The 21,189-nt window shown below is 41.4% G+C and overlaps 1 protein-coding gene across 5 annotated transcripts in view; it reads left to right on the top strand.

Moving 5' to 3' along the window:
- The window catches only part of FBXL2 (F-box and leucine rich repeat protein 2), a 126,033-nt gene that overhangs the window by 34,956 nt on the left and 69,888 nt on the right, over positions 1–21,189 (top strand). For 4 of the 5 annotated variants that reach the window (XR_009261576.1, XM_058729274.1, XM_058729276.1 and 1 more), the window contains 2 exons: positions 19,285–19,339; positions 19,703–19,777. Coding sequence is in view for 3 of the 5 variants with exons in the window: in XM_058729274.1 (XP_058585257.1) it covers positions 19,285–19,339; positions 19,703–19,777 (130 nt within the window). In the remaining 2 variants the exon portion in view is untranslated. Of the gene's footprint in view, positions 1–19,284; positions 19,340–19,702; positions 19,778–20,330; positions 20,473–21,189 lie in introns of those variants that run through there. The other variant, XM_058729277.1, reaches the window with a different exon arrangement.

The raw sequence follows: 21,189 nt of genomic DNA, 5'->3' as shown, positions 1-21,189 counted from the left end.
TGCTAAGTGGCAGTACTATAAAATATGGTTTTTGTCCTGTTTTTCTGGCATCACAATATACAGTAAATGGTTTTCGCTCGACCACATAAAGCTGTCGACCAACATTTGTTGACCCCGAGGCACTGCAGTTTCCTTTAGTGCTCTGCCATCATCAAAGAGATCTTCTTTTAGTTTTGGATGTTATATTTTAATTGTGTACAAGTAATTAATACATGTATACATGGTAATCCTTGAGTGGCATTTCCCAAATGCCGCTGATGTTCCGCAAAACAAAACAAAAAAAACCCCACAACTGTGTGATCAAATAAGTATGGGAAATACAGGTTAACAAAACCAATTTCTTTACGCATGACTTCTCAGAACCTTAATACACATGATGATACTCCCAGATGGATAGTTCTGACATTTCAAAGTGACTGACCATGGAACTCTTTTAATATTCCATATCAATTCCGTATTCCATTGACAAAATTTGGGGAAATGCTGACATACAGTAAGTGATAGACCAGATGACTCCGTTCCCTGGTTGTGCTAGATCTCATGTTAACATTTAGGGAATGGGTGTGAGTTTTGTTTACATCTCGGAGTTCCCCACAGAGTTACTCTGTAAATATCACATATTACTCACCTCAGGATGTTAAACTTTGTCTTGAAGGAGAAACGGTGCAGACAGTGCTTCTTTGTGGTGAAGATCACATTCCAGGGGCTTCAGAAGGTGTTCCGTTAGTCGCTGGGTATCGTGCGGCACTGTCGTCATAAACTCATTTCACTCAATAAAAAAGAAAATTAAGTCATGACAGAATCATATGAAAACTACAGCAATAATATTTCAATAAAATACTTGTTTGGATAGGAGAGGCTATTCTCTGGCATTTCAGACTCTTTTAAAGTTAAGAAAGTGGTAACAAAGGGATGATATATCTTTCATATAAGCCTGGGAGGTCTTGATCAAGCACCGTGAGCTCTCAGAACGAACAGGGGGGTGCTTGGGTGGCTCAGTTGGTTAAGCGTATGACTTTTTTTTTTAATTAAAAAAAATTTTTTTTAACATTTATTTATTATGGAGAGACAGATAGAACATGAGCATGGGAGGGGCAGAGAAAGGGGGAGACACAGAACCTGAAGCAGGCTCCAGGCTCTGAGCGGTCAGCACAGAGCCTGACGCGGGGCTCGAACTCACAAGCCGTGAGATCATGACCTGAGCAGAAGTCGGACGCTCAACTGACTGAGCCACCCAGACGCCCCAATTTTTTTTTTAAATTTTTTAACGTTTATGTTATTTTTGAGAGAGAGAGACAGAGCGTGAGCAGGGAAGGGGCAGAGAGAGAAGGAGACACAGAATCTGAAGCAGGCTCCAGGCTCTGAGCTGTCAGCACAGAGCCCAACACGGGGCTCGAATCCACAAACCCTGAGATCATGACCTGAGCCGAAGTCAGACGCTTCACCGACTGAGCCACCCAGGCACACTGTGTCCGACTCTTGATTTTGGATCCGGTCATGATCTCACAGCCCGTGTGTGGGTTTGAGTCCCGCGTCAGGCCCTGCACTGATGGTGCAGAGCCTCCTTGGGATTCTTTCTCCCTCTCTCTCTGTCCCTCCTCCAGCTTGTGCTTGCTCGCTTGCTGTCTTTCTCTCTCTGTCTCAAAATAAAGAAATAAACTTAAAAAAAAATAACGTGGCTGGGTTAGGATAGGCAGGCTGTTACTATACAAATAAGCGGACGGGATGCTATCCACAACGGACTGCAGAGTGCGTGGTGTCCCCTAGAACTGTGCAGTTTCATTCTTGGTCCGAACATTATTTAGCACAGGCATCAAGCTGTAATATGAACATGTGATTCTCACTCTGGGGAATCAACCAGCTTGAGGCAGACCCATTATTAGTCATTCAGCACTGGGGTGTGATTAAACTCCACTCTTGTTATGAATACTGCTTCTATCTGTGACTCAAAGCTGCTAAGTTAATCTTTTTCCCCTTGGATGGAGTTAGCTTTGACACTGTTCTCCAGGGAGCAGTTTCCATCTCCTGACAAAAAAAAGGGGGCGGGGGCGGGTGGGATTTTATCAGATTCTGTGTTAGTGTGATTTCCGAACTGTTTGAGAGATTTTAGTTCTTTTAAAGATCCCTGGTGGACTCAGCTATTATAAATTCTGCAGTTGCCGGTTTGAATCATGCCACGAGGCTCAAACAGAGATCGTTTTTCAAAAGGAATTGCCACTTGAGACCAAGTGTTCATAACATGTCTATTCGTAGGCTTGTATTCCCACTTCTGCTCTTATTTTGGAGTCTGTAAGGGGAATTTAAATGATAAAGTACAGGTCTTCCCTGACTCGTGAGTCTCAAAATTAATTCTAGGCAACCGTGGTATTTTAGTCTTGGTTGGCCTTCGAGTCGCGTCTGCCGTTTTATTCGCAGACTCTGTATTCTCAGTAACAGCAGCTCTTCCCTTTCCTAGCTGCGCTTTCTGAGCAGAACTTTGGAGAAACGTTTGAACCAAGTTACCAAAGTAGCCATCGTCGTCACCAGCCTCCTGGAGCTTAAGCCTCGATTATTTTGCTCAGTTAGATGATGTCTTCAGACTCTCAGTGGGTCACAGGCTCACTTTTTTACTTCTATTGCAGATATCTTTGTGACAGTGCAGACTTCCTGTCCTTGTTGAATTCCTGTCTACCTTCCGTCTTACTTCATCAGTAGATGTGATTCCTTTGGCTTTATGATCCTCCTGTTTACTTCCAGCCGGGGTCGTTTTCTCTCTGCCATTTTTTACTGCATCTGTTACCACCGTCTTAAATTCTCTAACTTCCATGACTGGTCACATCAAGTGAAGCCCCCACTTCCCGTTCGGAGCCAGTAACAAGCACAACCTGGAATTATGTGCGGCTTTTTCCCTTTCTTGATGTCACTTTGAATCTACCCAGAAAAATCTGTGAGGTGGTTTTCATCTGACCATCTTCTTGCTGGTTTTAAGACTGCCCAATATTACTGATTCACAGATTCCTTCTCCCACCCCGTTTTGAGTTTGTTACTTAACAAGTTCTTCCAATTTTGCTCTTTGTACCCAGTTTTCACGTACAAAATAAAGGTATTCCACTTCTCCCTCTCTATCCTTTATGCTCATACAATTGACCAGCTTGTAATTTTACTCTTCCTGGGGAGTCCGTTGTATAATGCTTATTATAACAATGGGAATCTTTAGTTTTTGGAAACCCATATATCTATTAGTGAGTTGGGTTGTTGTTATATTTTGTCCTCATTGTTATTGTCTGTATGACTTTTGGAGCCAGACTTGGTTGGGATTTCAGCTCTCCCCATTTCCTACTTGTATGACCTCAAATTTAGTGACTTAACTCTCTGGGCCATAATTTCCTATATCCATAAAAGGGGGGTAGTAACAGTTCTTACTGAACGGGGTTGTAGCTAGCCCATAGGGTGCCTGGCAGTTAACGAATGTTAAGTGATGTTAGCTTCTATTGTTGTTAATTAATTTCAATTTTCAACGCCTGAATTGCTTACTAGATGCTGTTTGACAGTGTCCTCAATCCTTATGCAGACAACTGATAAAAGAAAGCTGCCCTGCTGTGGATCTCAGCATATGCTACTGCTGCTAACAGTATCTCAGTAAATAACCTGACTGATAAGTTACCGAGACCCGGTGCTCCGTTTCATCACCCTGGGCTAATTCGGTCTCAGTGGACAGTGCTCGCTACCAAGTGATATTGAACTGACGGCTACCAGGGCTCACGCAGGTTAGGGGTGGCAGCATCGACTTTTTGACTTTGAGTTTTTCCTTCTGTTACGGTTGCACTCAGGTGTTGATGGTGACAGGAAAACACATGTAGACCGCCTCAGGGGGTAGGGAGTGCTAAACGCAGGAAATATTTTAAAACACTCAGAGAAGGCAAAGCTCTTGTTAGTAATAAATAATAATGAAGGAAACCTCATAGTAGACACATTTTTAAAAACTTAAATCACCATTATTTAGATCATTTTGTGTCCGTTTAAAATTTATGTGGATACATGACAGAATTAAGCACCAATCGTGTTCGTTGGCTCGGTGAGAGGAAGGTTTGATTGCCCCGAACAGGAGAGCCGAGCCTGATAATTCTGGGCAAATGAAGTCAGCTACACAATCACATATATTCAGTGGTTTTACTGGTCAGCTAGGGAAAATTGTAAAATGCCCCGTGCAAACATTTAAAAATTTTCCATTTCTAAAATTCGTAAACCAATTCCACGAGTGAAAATAATTGTGGCTTTTGTTGCAATCATCAAGTGCTTACGTGTCATTGTGGGCCCCTGAGGAGCAGGGCAGCGAAGGGCCCCCTCCTGTCCGGGGCATCATCGAGTGGGTGTTCCTGCCCGCGGGCTGGCTTCAGCACTCCAGGGAGTTTTTCAAGGACTGGGGCGTCCGCCTCCTGCTGTGTGCGATGCCTTGTTGTGTGTCCCAAGGCAGCCCAACAGGTAGGATGCTCTTTGGGGGGTACACGCTGCAAATTCAAGTTTAAGCAGCTATGCAGGGTTTTCCTTTTTGTTAACGAATGTTTTCATTTCTTTGTTCATTTTTATTGTTTTTTTACCTAGCATGAGGCGGTACATGACTGAGTTAATGTGTGTTGAAATCAGGTGCAGAGACTTAAAGGCCTTTCCTTTTCATTACCTCTGAATACTGTCATATACTCTTTTAGGGTTGGCATCTAAGTCTGAGTCACGGCAGAAGCAAATTTTCCTCTTTCTAGGTTGGGGTTATACTTATGCGCTAAAAGTCCGTGCTGCCTTTGGATTTTTTACATGTATGTATGCATTTATTTATTTTTACCTACGTTGGTGTGGCATCAAACACCAGCAAATCTCCACAGCTAAGAGTGATAGAACTGGTACATTCTTTTCCAGAGCTTCATGCCTGGAAAGTTATGTTAGAGAGCTGTTAATTAAAAATCTGTGAATTCAGAAGTTACAACAGAAAAGATTGGTAAACTTGGCCCCGTGAGTAGTGAAATGTGGCAAAATATACCATTACCGCAGATACATAGCGCACTGGTGGGTGAAATAATGAGAATACACGTTACAAGCAGGGGCCATATTCTTCAATGCACAAATAAGAAACGCTTAAGTATTAGGAATAAGGTGGATTCTTCTTTTTTTTTTTAAGGTGGATTTTTTTTTAATTTTTTAAATTTTTTTGACAGACAGAGACAGAGAGTGCGAGCAGGGAGAGGTAGACAATGTGAAGAATCCGAAGCAGGCTCCAGGCTCTGAGCTGTCAGCACAGAGCCCGATGCGGGGCTCGAACCCACAAACAGGAGATCATGACCTAGGCTGAAGTGGGATGTTCAACCGACTGAGCCACCCAGGCGCCCCTTAAAGTGGATTATTCTTACAACAGTTTGAAGAGAGTTATGAACGAAGGGAGAAATACAAATGGCCAGTTTGCTTGGTTCTCAGTCAGGACCATATTTAAATATAAATCTCAATAATGAGATATTACTTATCTGGCAAAACCCAAAAGTTCGATAGTGCTAGGTTTTGGTGAGGACATAGAAGACAAGTCACTCTAAGATACTTCAGAGGTGGGAATAGGAACTGCTATAGCCATTCTGTGGGGCCACTGGGGGCAAATCTTCAAAATGCTAAACATATGTATTCACAAACTCCATTTCTAGGAATTTACTAATATATTTGCAAAGACACATCTATGGGATGTGTCACTCAGGTGTGTATACAGGAATGATTACTGCAGCTTTTTTTTTTTTTTTTTTTTAACTGTAGTTAAATTGGATTGCAGAATTGGATTACTCGTAATTCTTGGCTAATCGTCCTTTTCATCACTGATCCGTGTGTTGCCTGTTCCCCCTCCCCACCGTCAAGTTAATATTGTCAAGAACTTTGTATTTATGATTCTTTTCTTTAAAATTTTTTTACCTTAAATACATTTGACTAGACAATCAAATTCCTAAAAGTAAATAGTGTTTACGTTTGCTTGTGTATTAACTTTGTAAAAAAAAAAAAAGTGTGCCTTCTGAGACATGGTTTTCACTCAAAATTATGGTACTTAGAGTGACCCATGTTGCTTTGTTTCACTGTTTTTCATTTTACTGCTGTATAATATTCTATCGTGCGAATGGACCAAGATTCACTTATTGATTGTTCTTTGGTACATGCTTGGGTTTCCATTGTTTTGTTAGTAAAAGCAGTGCTGCTATGAATATCCTCATAGATGGCTCCTGCTACAAATACACAGAAGTTTCTCTCAGAAGTTGCTGGGGGGCCATAGGCTATACCCCTAAATAATCAACTCTATTTTAGTAATATTGTTTTTCCAAAGGGATCTTACCAATTTCCCTTCATACAAACAATCAGTTAAGAGCCTCTGTTGAGTCACTCTAACATTTAGTGTTGCTACATGTCTTAAGGGTATGAGAGCATCACATTGTGCTCTTGATGTGAATTTTTCTGAATTCTGGTAATGCTGAGCATCTGTTTATCAGTTGCATGTATGTCCTCTTCTGTGAAATATATTTTTTGCCTATTGGGTTGTCTCTTAGCAATTTGCCATTGGTTTTTTTTCTCTCTTTTAAAAAAAATTTTTTTGTTTTTACATTTATTTATTTTTGAGAGACAGAGGAAGACAGAGTGGGTGAGGGGCAGAGAGAGAATGAGACACAGAACCCAAAGCAGGCTCCAGGCTCTGAGCTGTCAGCACAGAGCCCAACGCGGGGCTCAAACTCGCAAACCGTGAGATCATGACCTGAGCCGAAGTCGGATGCTTAACCATCTGAGCCACCCAGGTGCCCCTTCCCTCTTGTTTTTAATACTGTATCTTCTGTATCTTGTTTATTAATCCAATTTGCCAAATAGTGTCCCAGTGTAATAATCTTTGCAAGAGGGCAATTTAGGATTTTAATGATCAAAACTAATATTTTAGGGGCACCTGGTGGCTCAGTTGGTTAAGCATCTGACTCTTGGTTTGGGCTCAGGTCACCATCTCACAGTTGGTGGGTTCAAGCCCCATGGTGCTCTCTGTCCTCACAGTACGGGGCCTTCTTGGGATTCTCCGTCTCTCTCTACCTCTGCCCCTCTCCCCCACTCACAACGCTCTCTCTCTCAAAAATAAATAAATAAACTTATTTTTTTTAAACTAATACTTTATTCACTATGATTATTATGATTTTCTTTTTTGTTATTTCTTTATCTTACAATTCTGCCTGTTTCCTGCCTCAAACCTTTCTTACTACCTTTAGTGTAAAGCCCATTTAAATTGTTATGACCTAAGTTATTCACCAGAAATGTATACTTGTTAACTCTTACTCTGTCGCATCTCTCATTCTTTTCCAGCTTCCTTGCAAACTCTGGGAACTCTGAATTCGTTCCAGTCCCTGAAATTGTCATTCTCTAATTTGTTTTCTCCTGGATTCATTCTGCTTCTTGAAAATGTCTGTCTTTCACTTACCCCTCTTTCACTTAGTTCAACCTAAGGCTTTCCCCAAGTTCTAGGCCATGTTCTCTCCCTCTTGAGTGTGCCTATAGATCCTTTAAGCATTTTGTAACTTCTGGTCTTTGACTTGGATTTTATGTGCCATAACACAGTAAATCTAACTTTTAAAATAATTTATATATGTATTTGACATATGACATTAGTTTCAGGTATACAGTATAATGATTCAACACTTGTGTGTATTGTGAAATGAACATCACAACAGGTCTAGTTAACATCCATCACCATACATAGTTACAAAAATTGTTTCTCGTGATGAGAACTTTTAATGTCTCCTTGCTTAGCAACTTTCTTTTTTTTTTTTTTTTTTAATTTTTTTTTTTCAACATTTTTAATTTATTTTTGGGACAGAGAGAGACAGAGCATGAACGGGGGAGGGGCAGAGAGAGAGGGAGACACAGAATCGGAAACAGGCTCCAGGCTCCGAGCCATCAGCCCAGAGCCTGACGCGGGGCTCGAACTCACGGACCGCGAGATCGTGACCTGGCTGAAGTCGGACGCTTAACCGACTGCGCCACCCAGGCGCCCCATTTATAGTTGTTTTAAGCAAAAGTCATAACACTGTATGGTTTATAATATATGCCAAGTAAAACAGATGACAACATTAACACAGAAGATGAAATGAGAGTATATTGTGATTGTGGCTCTGGAGGTATAATATTAATTTAAGCTGGATTGAAATGGGGATGTATTGTGTTCAGAGCAACCACCAGAAATACAGAGACGTCATTCATTATTTGGTTATTTTAAAGAATTCTTAAAAGGAGAGCAAAGGAACAAAGAGCAGTTGGGGAAAATGGAAAACAAATAGCAAGTGTTTAAATTGGAGTTTTAAAAATGACAAGAGATGAAGTTTGATAGAAAGTAAAAGCTGTTGTGGCTTCGTTAACATTGACAAAGCAGACGTTAAGTCAAGATGTATATTAGAAACAGACATTTCTTGACAAGAAAACATCTATTGGACAGCAATAGGTATCTTAAGTTTTGATGAACCTGATAAAATAAGTTGAAAAAATATAAGGCAAAACTAAAGGGAAAAACAGACAAATCCATAATCATATGTAGAGTTTTAACATACCCTTGATAGACTAATAGTAACTGATAGAATAATCAGACAAAAAAAGTAGAATATAGGAGACGTGAACCATACTTAACCAACCAGACCTATACAGGACACTACATCTAACAACTTTAGAGCACGCATTCTTCTAAAATGCGCATGAAACATTTATCAAAGTAGATTCTATGTTGAGCCATAATGTAAATCTCAACAAATTTCAAAGGATTGAAATTATCTAGGGTATTTTCTCTGACCAGAGTGGAACTAAACTAGAAATCAATAATAAGAAAATATTAAGCTACCTATTTCTAACTCCGTGAATCAGAAGTTATCACAGTGGAAATCAGAAAGTATTTCAAACTAAGCAAGAATGAAAGTATGGCATATCAAAATTTGTGGGATGGTTCTTGGAAATGCTTTAAATGCATGCATTAGAAAAGGAAGGAAGAAAGTCAGTAATCAAGAGTTCCATCTCAAATGACTGGAAAAATGCAGAAAATTCGAAGAAATATAATGAAGGAATTGATGAAGATAATAGGATAGATTAAGGAAACAGAAATCAACAAAGATAATTTTTATTACTAAAATTGATAACTCTCTAGCTTGACTGATAAAGGAAAAAACAAGAGAAATTACTCTAAAACTGGAGACATAACCAATTTTTAAAAGTAGTATGGATAGGGGCACCTGGGTAGCTCAGTTGGTTAAGCATCCAATTTCGGCTCAGGTCATGATCTCACAGTTCATGAGTTTGAGCCCTGTGTTGGGCTCTGCACTGATAGCTCAGAGCCTGGAGCCTGCTTCAGATTCTGTGTCTCCCTCTTTCTCTGCTCCTCCCCGACTTGTGTTTTCTCTCTCTGTCTTTCTCTCTTTCTCTCTCTCAACAATAAATAAATAAACATTTTTTTAAAAAGTAGTATGGGGCGCCTGGGTGGCTCAGTCGGTTGAGCGTCTGACTTCGGCTCAGGTCACGAACTTGCAGATCATGAGTTCAAGCCCTGCGTTGGGCTCCGCGTCGGGCTCTGTGCTCAGAGCCTGGAGCCTGCTTAGGGTTCTGCATCTCCCTCTCTCTCCGTTGCTCCCCACTTGAGCACGTGCTCGCTTGCTCTCTCTCTCTCTCTCTCTCTCTCAAAAATAAAGATTAAAAAAAATAAATAAAAGTAGTATGGACATAATTATGGAACACATTTAACCACTATATGAAACTAGATTAAAGGAGAAAATTCCTTGAAAAACACAACTTTTAAAAACCAATGGAAGAAATTAAAAACCTGAAGTTATTTTACTACACTTGATCTTAGCCAAAAGGCCAAGAAGGAAATGGGGAGTTATCTGTTGAATAGAATTTAGGAATAAAATTTTCCTGAAGAAAATAAACCCTGAAAGCTTTTCTTACCACTCCTGTTCCAATTCCTTTGGAAAATATCCAAATTTTAAGGAAGAAATGATACCAGTCTTAGACTCTTTCAAAGTATAGAGGCAGTTTTATGAGGTCAACATAACCCTAATACCAAACTGAATGAGGATGTTATAAGAAAGGAAAATTATACACCAATAGTTGTCATGAGCATAGATGTAAAAATCCTAAACAAAACTAGTAAGTCAAGTCCAACAATATATAAAATGCCTAATAATTATAACCAATGGGTTTGTTTTAGAGATACAGGATTTGTTTGTAATTAAGCACAATAATTTGAGTTTCCATTTTTGGAAACTAGAGAGAGGATCAATGGAAGTCTAAAGCAAGCAAAAGAAAGGACCTAATAAAAAGTTGAGCAGAAATCAATGAAATTGAAAACAGTAGAGGAAATCAACAAAATCAAAATTGGTTCTATGAAAAGATCAATAAAACTGATAAACCTCTGGTCAGTTTAAGAATGAAAGAGGACACAAATTACTAATATCAGAAATGGGAGAGGGATCATCCCTGTTGATCTCATGGACACTAAAGGAATAATCGAGGAGTATTATGAATGCCTCTATGTCCACAAACTTGATCACTTAGATGAAATGGACCAATTTTTTGAAAGACAAAAACTACTAAAGATCACACAAGGAGAAATAGATAAACTGAATGGACATATATCTATTAAATACAATGAATCAATTATTGATAACCTTCCAAAACAGAAAGCACCTGACCCAGATGGTTATTTTGGTGAATTCTACAAACAAGAAAGAAATGATGCCCATTCTTTACATCATCCAGAAAATAGAAGCAGTAGACTTCTTTTTTTTTTTTTTAATGTTTTATTTGTTTTTGAGACAGAGAGAGACAGAGCATGAACAGGGGAGGGGCAGAGAGAGAGGGAGACACAGAATCTGAAGCAGGCTCCAGGCTCTGAGCTGTCAGCACAGAGCCCGACGCGGGGCTCAAACTCAACGGACCGCAAGATCATGACCTGAGCCGAAGTCGGACGCTCAACTGACTGAGCCACCCAGGCGCCCCTAGAAGCAGTAGACTTCTTAACTCATTCTGTGAAGACAGCATTACTGTAATACTAAAATCATATAAAGACATTATAGAAAGGAAAAACTGCAGAACAATGTATCTTGTGAACATAGATGCAAAGTTCAACAAACTTAGCAAACCAAATTGAACAATGCATAAAAAGAATTATATGCCACAATCAAGGATGCTTCATTCCAAAATGAAGGTAATCCATCACATCAGTTGTCTAAAGAAGAAAAAATTACAAGGTCATCAGTAAATGCAGAAATAGCATTTGATAAATTCTAATGTCCATTAGATGACATTAGATGATGATGACCAAGAGTCTCATCAAACCAAGAATAGAGGGGAACTTCCTCAACTTGATCAAGAACACTACAAAAAAAAAAAAAAAAAAAAACAGGCTATGGCACAAGAACAGACACTCAGATCAGCGGAACAGAATAGAGAACCCAGAAATGGACCCACAAATGTATGGCCAACTAATCTTTGACAAAGCAGGAAAGAATATCCATTGGAATAAAGACAGTCTCTTCAGCAAGTGGTGCTGGGAAACTGGACAGCGACATGCAGAAGAATGAACCTGGACCACTTTCTTACACCAGACACAAAAATAAACTCAAAATGGATGAAAGACCTCAATGTAAGACAGGAAGGCATCAAAATCCTCGAGGAGAAAGCAGGCAAAAACCTCTTGGATCTTGGCCGCAGCAACTTCTTACTCAACAGGTCTCCAGAGACAAGGGAAACCAAAGCAAAAATGAACTACTGGGACCTCATCAAAACAAAAAGCTTCTGCACAGTGAAGGAAACAATCAATAAAACTAAAAAGCAACTGATGGAATGGGAGAAGATATTTGCAAATGACATATCAGGTAAAGGGTTAGTATCCAAAATCCATAAAGAACTTATCAAACTCAACACCCAAAAAACAAATAATCCAGTGAAGAAATGGGCAAAAGACATGAATAGACACTTCTCTGAAGAAGTCATCCAGATGGCCAACTGACACATGAAAAAATGCTCATCACTCATCATCAGGGAAATACAAATCATAACCACCATGAGGGGTGCCTGGGTGACTCAGTCGGTTGAGCATCCGACTTCGGCTCAGGTCACGACCTCGCAGTCCGTGAGTTCGAGCCCCGTGTCGGGCTGTGTGCTGACATCTCAGAGCCTGGAGCCTGCTTTGGATTCTGTGTCTCCCTCTCGCTCTGCCCCTCCCCCGCTCATGCTCTGTCTCTCTCTGTCAAAAATAAATAAACATTAAAAAAAAAACATCTTACACCTTTCAGAATGGCTAACATTAGCGACTCAGACAACAACAGATGTTGGCGAGGATGCGGAGAAAGAGGATCTCTTTTGCATTGTTGGTGGCAATGCAAGCTGGTGCAGCCACTCTGGAAAACACTATGGAGGTTCCTCAAAAAACTAAAAATAGAACTACCCTAAGACCCAGCAATTGCACTACTAGGTATTTATCCAAGGGATACAGATAGGCTGTTTCGAAGGACACATGCACCCTAATATTTATAGCAGCACTATCAACAACAGCCAAAGTATGGAAAGAGCACAAATGTCCATCGATGGATGAATGGATAAAGAAGATGTGGTATATACATATATACAATGGAGTATTACTCGCCAATCAAAAAGAATGAAATCTTGCCATTTGCAACTATATGGATGGAACTGGAGGGTATTATGCTAAGTGAAATTAGAGAAAGACAAAAATCATATGACTTCACTCATATGAGGACTTCCAGAGACAAAACAGATGAACATAAGGGAAGGGAAACAAAAATAATCCCAAAACAGGGAGGGGGACAAAACAAAAGAGACTCATAAATATGGAGAACAAATTGAGGGTTGCTGGAGGGGTTGTGGGAGGGGGGATGGGCTAAATGATTAAGGAGCATTAAGGAATCTACCCCTGAAATCATTGTTGCACTATATGCTAACTAATTTGGATGTAAATTAAAAAAAAAAAAATTAATTAAAAAAAAAAGAAAGAAATGTTTTAGGGCTCAGTAGATTTATTTCATCTCTGAGTTTTTTAATAAAAAGCAGCTATGTGTTTTCTCTTTTAAAAAAAATAAATTACCTGATTTTTTTTGTATGCATCAAAAAAACAAACAAACAAACAAAAAACCAGGCTACCTGGCTGGCTCAGTCAGTAGAGCACGTGACTCTTGATCTTGGGGTCGTGACAGAGCCAGCTTTGGGTCCTCTGTCCCCTTCTCTCTCTCTGCCCTTCCCCCACTTGCGCTCTGTCTCTCTCAAAAATAAATAAACATTAAAACAAAATAATATCTATGAGAAACCTACAGCTAACACTTAATGGTGAGAAACTCAATGCTTTTTTCCTGAGATCAAGAATAAGAAAAGGATGACCACTCTTACCACTCCTGTTCCTCATAGTACTGGAAGTCCTAGCTAATGCAATTAGATAAAAAGAGGAAAGAAAAGGATACATGGGAAAGGAAGAAATAAAACTGGTCTTGTTTGTGTATGAAATGATTATGTATGGAGAAAATCCCAAAGAAGTGACAAAATATTTCTATAGCTAGTAAGCAATTATAGCAAGTTTGTAGGATACAATGTTAATATGTACAATGTAATTGCTTTCCTATATACCAGTGGACAACTAAAAATTGAAGTGAAAAACAATACCATTTACGTTAGCATAAAAAAATGAAATACTTAGGTATAAATCTGGTATAATTTGTACAGGATCTATATGATGAAAACTCCAAAATTCCAATGAAAAAAATCAAAGAAATCTAAATAAATGGAGAGATGTTACACATTCCTGAATAGGAAAACCCAATGTTGTTAAAATGTTCATTCTTTCCAAGTTGACCTGTAGAATCAACACAGTCCCAGTCAAAATACCACCAAGTTTGGGGCGCCTGGGTGGCTCAGTCGGTTAAGCATCCGACTTCAGCTCAGGTCACGATCTCACGGTCAGTGAGTTCGAGCCCTGCATCGGGCTCTGGGCTGATGGCTCAGAGCCTGGAGCCTGCTGCCAATTCTGTGTCTCCCTCTCTCTCTGCCCCTTCCCCGTTCATGCTCTGTCTCTCTCTGTCTCAAAAATAAAATAAACGTTAAAAAAAAAAAAATTAAAAAAAAAATACCACCAAGTTATTTTGTGGATATTGACAAGCTCATTCTAAAGTTTAAGTGGAAAGTCATAAGATTCAGAAAAGCCAGTATAATACTGAAGATCAGTATTGGAGAACTGACACTACTTGACTTAAAGACTCACCATAAAGCTACAGTAATCAAGACAGTGTGTTGTTGGTGAAAGAGTAGACAAATAGATCAGTGAAACACAATAAGAAGCCTGGAAATAGAGCCACACAGAGTCAACTGGTCTTTGACAAAAGGGCAAAAGCAATTTAATGGAGAGAGTACCTTTTTCCACAAATGGTTTGGGACAATTGGACATCTATATGCAAAGGCAGAATGTAGACACAGACCTTACCCCTTTCACAAAAATCAACTCCAAATGGATCATAGACCTGTATGGAAAATGCAAGACTGTGAAACTTCTGGAAGAAGCATGGGAGAAAATGTAGGTGACCTTGGGTTTGGCAGTGAGTTTTCAGATACAGTACCAAAAGCATGATCCATGAAAGAGAAAATTGACAAGTTGGACTTTGTTAAAACTTTCTTCTCCGAGAAAGACAACATTAAGAGAATAAAAAGACCACCGATTGGGAGAAAATATTTGCCCAAGTCATATATGATAAAGGGCTGATGTCCAAAATACATAAAGAACTCTTAAAACCGAGCAAGAAAACAAACCGATTAAAAAATGGGCAAACATTTAGGCAGATATCTCACCAAAGAAGATCTACAGATGCCGAGGAACGTATGAAAAGTTGCTTAGTAGCATATGTCATTAAGGAGTTGAAAATTAAAACAATGAGATGTCACTGTACACCTGTTTAAATGGCTAAAGTTTAAAAATCAAATCATACCAAGTGTTGACAAGATTCAGAGCAACAGGAACTCTCATTCTTTGCTGGTGGAGATTCAGAACGGCACAGGCAGTTTGGAAGACAGTTTGGTGGTTTCTGTTTTTGTTTTGTTTTGTTTTTACAATGCTAAACATAAAGTTACATCATCTAGCGGTTCTATTCCTGGGCATTTATCCAAATAGGAAACATCCACACAAAAACCTGCATGTAAATGTTTATAGCAGAATTATTCGTAATTACCCCAAACGGAAAGCACGTAAGATGGCTTTAACTGGATGAATCAGTTCAGTATTATACAGCAGTAAAAAATAGTGAGCTATCTTGCCACTAAAAGAGAAGCACCTTAAATGCATATTGCTACGTGACGGACACGAATCTGAACAGGCACATATGATTCCAATTATGACATTCTAAAAAAGGCAAAACTGTGGAGACATTAAAAAAAACGGTGGCTGGGGCGCCTGGGTGGCTCCAGTTGGTTAAGCATCCAACTTCAGCTCAGGTCATGACCTCACAGTTCATGGGTTCGAGCCCTGCACTGCACAGTTCATGGGTTCAGCTGTGCTGACAGCTTGGAGCCTAGAGCCTGCTTCCCCGACTTGTGCTCCGTCTCTCAAAAAAAAAAAAAAAAAAGATCAGTGGCTAACAGGGCTTCGTGAGAAGGAGGGACTTGTGAATCAGGTGACTTATGACTTATAGGCTGGTGAACTCTTACATATAATACTGTAATGGTGGGTATATGTCATCCATTTGTCAAAACCCATAAAACTAATTATACAATGCAAAGAGTGAACCTTAACCTAAACTATGGACTTTAGTTAATAATAATGTACCAGTATTTGTTAACTGTCAGAAATGTGCCACAAGAATACAAAATGTTAATAATAGGAGAAAGTGTGTGTCAATGTGGAGGGTAATATATGGGAACTCTATATGTACTGTTTTCTTTTAATAAATTTTTCAAAGGGGAGATAAGTGAATGTTAAAGAGATGTTTAAGTCGTGCATGGACAAAACTGAAACCTTTTACAGGGTATAACAAAGTAACTTTTAAAAGTTGAAAAGGAAGGGGGAAGGAAAACCGTATAGTAAATGTCATAATAACTAAAAAGTGACAGCTTTTTCTCTGAAATGGCAATGAGAAAAAGATGTCTTTCATTACCATTATTGACACTAGAGAAGAGCATATATTAATGAATTTGAAAGTGTTGGTGGATACAAGGTAAATGTATGGAGATTATGTATACTTGCAACGATTAGAAAATGACATTGAAGAGGCGTTTGGTTGGCTCAGTCGGTAGAGCATGTGACTCTTGATCTCAGGTTCATGAGTTCAAGCCCCACGTTGGGCATAAAGCTTACTTAAAATATGTGGGTGTCTCAATCGGTTAAGCATTGGACTCTTGGTCTCAGTTTAGGGCTTGATCTCAGGGTCATAGATTTAAGCTCCACGTTGGGCTCCATGCTGGACATGAAGCCTACTTAAAAAAAAAATGACATTAAAAAATTTCATTTTAATAGTAACACATCAAATAACTGGGGGGCGGCAGGTGGAATCTAAAGATGAACAGAAAATCTATGTGGAAAACTACAAAAATTACTCTGAGAAATTAAAGATGTCCTAAATAAATAAGGGAATATATCATGTTTCTGAATTGGAAGACTTAATATTGTGAAGATCTCATTCTCCCCAAAGTTTCTATAAATGCGATGTAATCCCAATAAAAATTTCATAAAGTTTTCTTGTGAAAATTGACGTGCCAATTCTAAAATGTAAGCGGAAACGGAAATTCTAAGCACCAAGAATAGCCAACGTAATCTTGATGAAGTACCAAGTTGAAGGACTTACGTTAACAGACATCAAGACTTAGAAAACTTCATAATTCGAAGAGTCTTACAAAGTCCAGAAGCACATCCACTCCTGGATACCCCTCTATATATTCGCTTATGACCAAGTTGCCATCGCAATGCTTTCCTAATGAAGGGTGAAATGATAACATTCGAGGTAGGAAGCAATTTCCAGGAAAAAAAAAAAAAAAAAAAAAGATTGCCTTGGAAAGTGCAGAGCTCAACTTCCCATGACTCTAACTCCTCTAGCGAGCTCCGTTTCTATTGCCAGCGTCCCCGGCGCTGCCATTCAGGGCATTTATTTTATTCACTGAAACATGATTCAGGAATTTGGCTTAGGCTGCGCTTTGGCAGTTGGGAGTCCCATCTTGCCTATTTAACTTGCGCAGATTCAACTACATGGTTTCGTGGGGTCACGGGGAAAGGGGAAATAATGTCAATACTACAGGCGGTCTACTTTTTCATTGAGTCACCACGGAATTTGCTGGTAAGCATGAGATGTAAGCTTGCGTTCCGGCTGTTGCTTCTCGTGTGTGTCTGGACGTGTGGGCATTTCGCTTCTGTTAGTGTGATTCTAGCGTTCGAAGATCCGTGTTTTCCATACGTAGTTTTCTATGGAAACACAATTGCTTCATTTGCTGTTCAGTTGAAGCGACGGCATCCGGTCCGCCCCTGAAGGAAAAACAGCCCTGGTAAACTGAGGCTGCGTGGAGAGTGGCCACAGGCTTGGGCTCTCAGGCCGGACTACCTGGGTTTACGTCCTAGCTCTGCTCTTACAGTCTGTGCGGCCTGGGCAAGTTACTGACCTCTCTGGAAGAAACACATTAGGACAGCGTCTCATGACGGCGTTGAGACCGTGAAGCGGCTAACATAAACTGCGGCCAGCACCTGGCAGGCACGCGATCGGACTCAGCTAGTTTTACGATCATCAGTACAGCTCTTCTCGCCAAGAGGAGACGGCACGTGGTCGCCAAGGCGGGAGGTCTTGGAGGCTTTCAAGGGAGGCTGGGCCAGCTCCTCTTTCCCCCCGCGGCTCACGCTTCAGAGCTCAGCCCCAGCGTGGAGCGCTCCGCCCTACCGTGGGCTTTTCTCCGCGGGGCCCTCGTTCTCTCGGGGGACTGGCGATCGGCTGTGGCCCGTCGTAGGAGGGTCGTGTGGCACAGGACGTGGGCCTTGAGGCGGCAGGGCCCGGGGGTGGGGCGCGATGTGTTTCCACGCAGGCCGTGCGAGTGTTGGCGGACACGCTGAAGCGTCTTTGGCGTCGTGTGAGTGCGCGCGTTCAGCCACCGGCATTTTCCTGTAGACGGAGCCCCACCGGGGTTTGTAAGGTCAGCGTGGCCCGTGTGCTTCTAGCCTCTGCTCTTCACCCGAAGCCGCTCGGCGCCTCCGTTGTCCACAGCGGGGCCTGCGGCCCCACTAGCGCCGTGGCGCTTGCCGTGCCGCGGTGGCTCCGGGTCCTCCCTGAGCGCGCGGGTTTTCGGCTCGCCACCGACTGTCACCTCTGCAGAGCCTCGAAGAGCTCTGTAGGCGCCTGTGGGCCAGCCCCCTCCTGCCCCTTGCCCCGCACGGACGCAGACTTCCGTGGGTACCTTCCAGAACTATGAGAACGGAGATCCTGTTACCGTCCCCGACCTCGGCCCCGCCCACCTTTCTTCTCGCGAGAAAGCCGCTCCCTGTTTGCAGCCGCTGCCGCACAGCGCTGACCGCCACCGGCAGCTCCCTCCACCGCCGGCGTGGCGCCCTCGCTGGGACGCCTGCCACGCTGGCTGAAGGTGCCGCCTCCTCCGAGGGCACAGCTGGCGTCAGCTAGGGTTTCGTTTCCTCGCCTGCCTTGCTTTTTCCCACCTTCCTCGTCTCCTGTGGTTCTCGGCTTCTGCTCAGGAAAAACCGGTCCTCCGTACAACTTCCCGGTGACCGGGCTCCATCCCCTTCCGCCTTGCGAACAAATGTGCCAAAACCAAACGGAGTTTAGCACCGAGTGTTGCTCGACCGCGTTATTTGAGGCTCGGGCATCTGAGCCTGTTGGGTCCATGTGCCACCAAAAGAGGGGTTTGGGACATGAGACGTGTGCTAGGGACATGGAAATGAGAAGGATTTAGCTCTCCCTGGGCTTAGTGTCTGGGAGGTTAGAGATTTGGCTTTTTGATAGAACAAGTTACGATCTAGTGTGCCGTGTCCGTGTCCTTGGAACAAAGGGCATACGACTTTAATTGGTGCTGTTTTAAGGGGATTTGTGTAGTGTGTTTAAAACAGCTTTGGAACGTGTGGACATTTAACATTTCACAGTAGTGACGTAGAATTGTAGTGAGCTTGTCTATTGTGAATTGAGGAATCTTGAAAAAACTTACGATCTATCCAGGTGGCACATTAGACTTTATCTTTAAAGTTGTAAATATCCTAAAACGTTAATACTGTCTCATTTTTTTGTTTCTCCCCTTTCTTCCTAGAATATTTTCCTTCTTGGATATAGTAACTTTGTGCCGATGTGCACAGATTTCCAAGGTAGAGTATTAACCAGATGTTTATCAATAAATACCAAGTTTTATTAGAATGAGAATGAGTTTTCAAGCAAGCAGTTAACTTTAATATCATCTTTCGTATTTAACATAATTCCATATTTGATTGTCAACTTAATGTATATCAAGAATAAAAGTTTAGGGGCGCCTGCCTGGCTCGGTAGGTAGATCATGGGACGCCTGATCTTGGCGTTGTAAGTTCGAGCCCCACGTTGGGTGTAGAGAGGACTTAAAAATAAAATCTTTCAAAAAAAGATAATAAAAGTTTGAAAATACAGAGGCTGAGTCAAGACTTCCTCTAACAGTGGCCTTCACCCCTGTCTCTCCTCCTCTTCCTCCCGCCTCCCAGGCCTGGAACATTTTAGCCCTGGATGGAAGCAACTGGCAAAGAATAGACCTTTTTAACTTTCAGACAGATGTGGAGGTAAGTTAGCTTTATTTTAGACATAGGACTTTTTAAAAAGGTGAGTAAACTGGTCACTCTTCCCTGCCTTTTAATTTTGCTGCATTTAGTCAGATTTAATATAAAGACCCAAGAAGGTGTCTGCATACATGAGGACCAAAATTCTACTTGCATTTTGCTTTGGGTTCTGTATCAGTAATAGACTACTTTTCTCCTTGTTCATGTTTATAACCTTAGTGGTATCACTGAGCTTTTTTTTTTTTTTAATATTTTTATTTATTTTTGAGACAGAGAGAGAGACAGAGCATGAGCAGGGGAGGGGCAGAGAGAGAGGGAGACACAGAATCCAAAGCAGGCTCCAGGCTCCAAGCTGTCGGCACAGAGCCCGACGCGGGGCTCAAACTCACGGACCATGAGATCGTGACCTGCCGAAGTCGGACGCTCAACCGACTGAGCCACCCAGGTTCCCCATCACCGAGCTTTTTAAAGCCCCATTCCCGCATCATTAACACCTGGTTCCGTGCTTTAATCTTAGGAGACTCTTGACACACATTTATTGATCTGAAAGCTCCACCGAGAATTCTCATTCAGCACCAAGAATGGAGAAATAGCAGAAGAACTGGGGCCAGGAGTGAGGCTGGAGACCTGGACGATCGCTCCCGCTCAGCCACTTAAGCCACAGACTATCTCAGCGCTTCAGTTTTATTATCCGTAAAGTAAAGAAGCCAAATGATCCTTAAAGCCTTTTCTAAGTCTAGGATTCTCATGTATTTACCTAGAAATATGGGAACATCTCCATCTAGGAGTGATCAGCCTGAGCAAATGAGAAAAGTTTATTTTCAAACAGCTTTAGTATTGAATACCAATTTATGACTAAAAACTAAGAGAGAAGTAATAAAGAGCATTGCACACAGGAATTGTCTAGAGAGCTGTTTTAGGGTGTTGAGATTCTGAAGTTTATCTACCCCATGTTAGGAAAACCTTGTTCACTTCTGGGGTAGCCAACTCAGTTATAGTCAGTGGAATTGTATTTTGGTTCGGTTCCTCATATAGCATTTTCGTGAAGTGTTTTTGCCAAAGTGTACGTTCTGTGTCTTTTTTAACGGATAAGGAAATAACCACGCTTGACGGTGAGTTGCGCCCAATTTCCTGCCAGTTACTTAACCCGGTGTTACCTCGGGGAGCTAATGGCCAGTGTGGGGCCCCTTCACCTCCTTCTCCAGGGGATTAGCTGGAGAGTCTCCAACCCAGTGTCAGACCAGTGGGGCAGACTGGCTGAGCACAGCGCTTCCCACTGTGGGTTCCTCTCTTGTTCTGAGCTTGGAAGGCCTCAGGGCTTCACGCCCACCTGGAAAGACAAATTCTCTTTGCTGGCTTGGACTGTGGCCCCTGGGTTAGGGGTTCTTTAACACTCTTTCCAGACTTAATAGCAG

The sequence above is a fragment of the Neofelis nebulosa genome, chromosome 5, assembly GCF_028018385.1.
Source record: "Neofelis nebulosa isolate mNeoNeb1 chromosome 5, mNeoNeb1.pri, whole genome shotgun sequence".
NCBI classification, from domain to species: domain Eukaryota; kingdom Metazoa; phylum Chordata; class Mammalia; order Carnivora; family Felidae; genus Neofelis; species Neofelis nebulosa.
The sequence above is the reverse complement of the archived record's forward strand: the minus strand, read 5'-3'. Positions and strand labels throughout refer to the sequence as shown.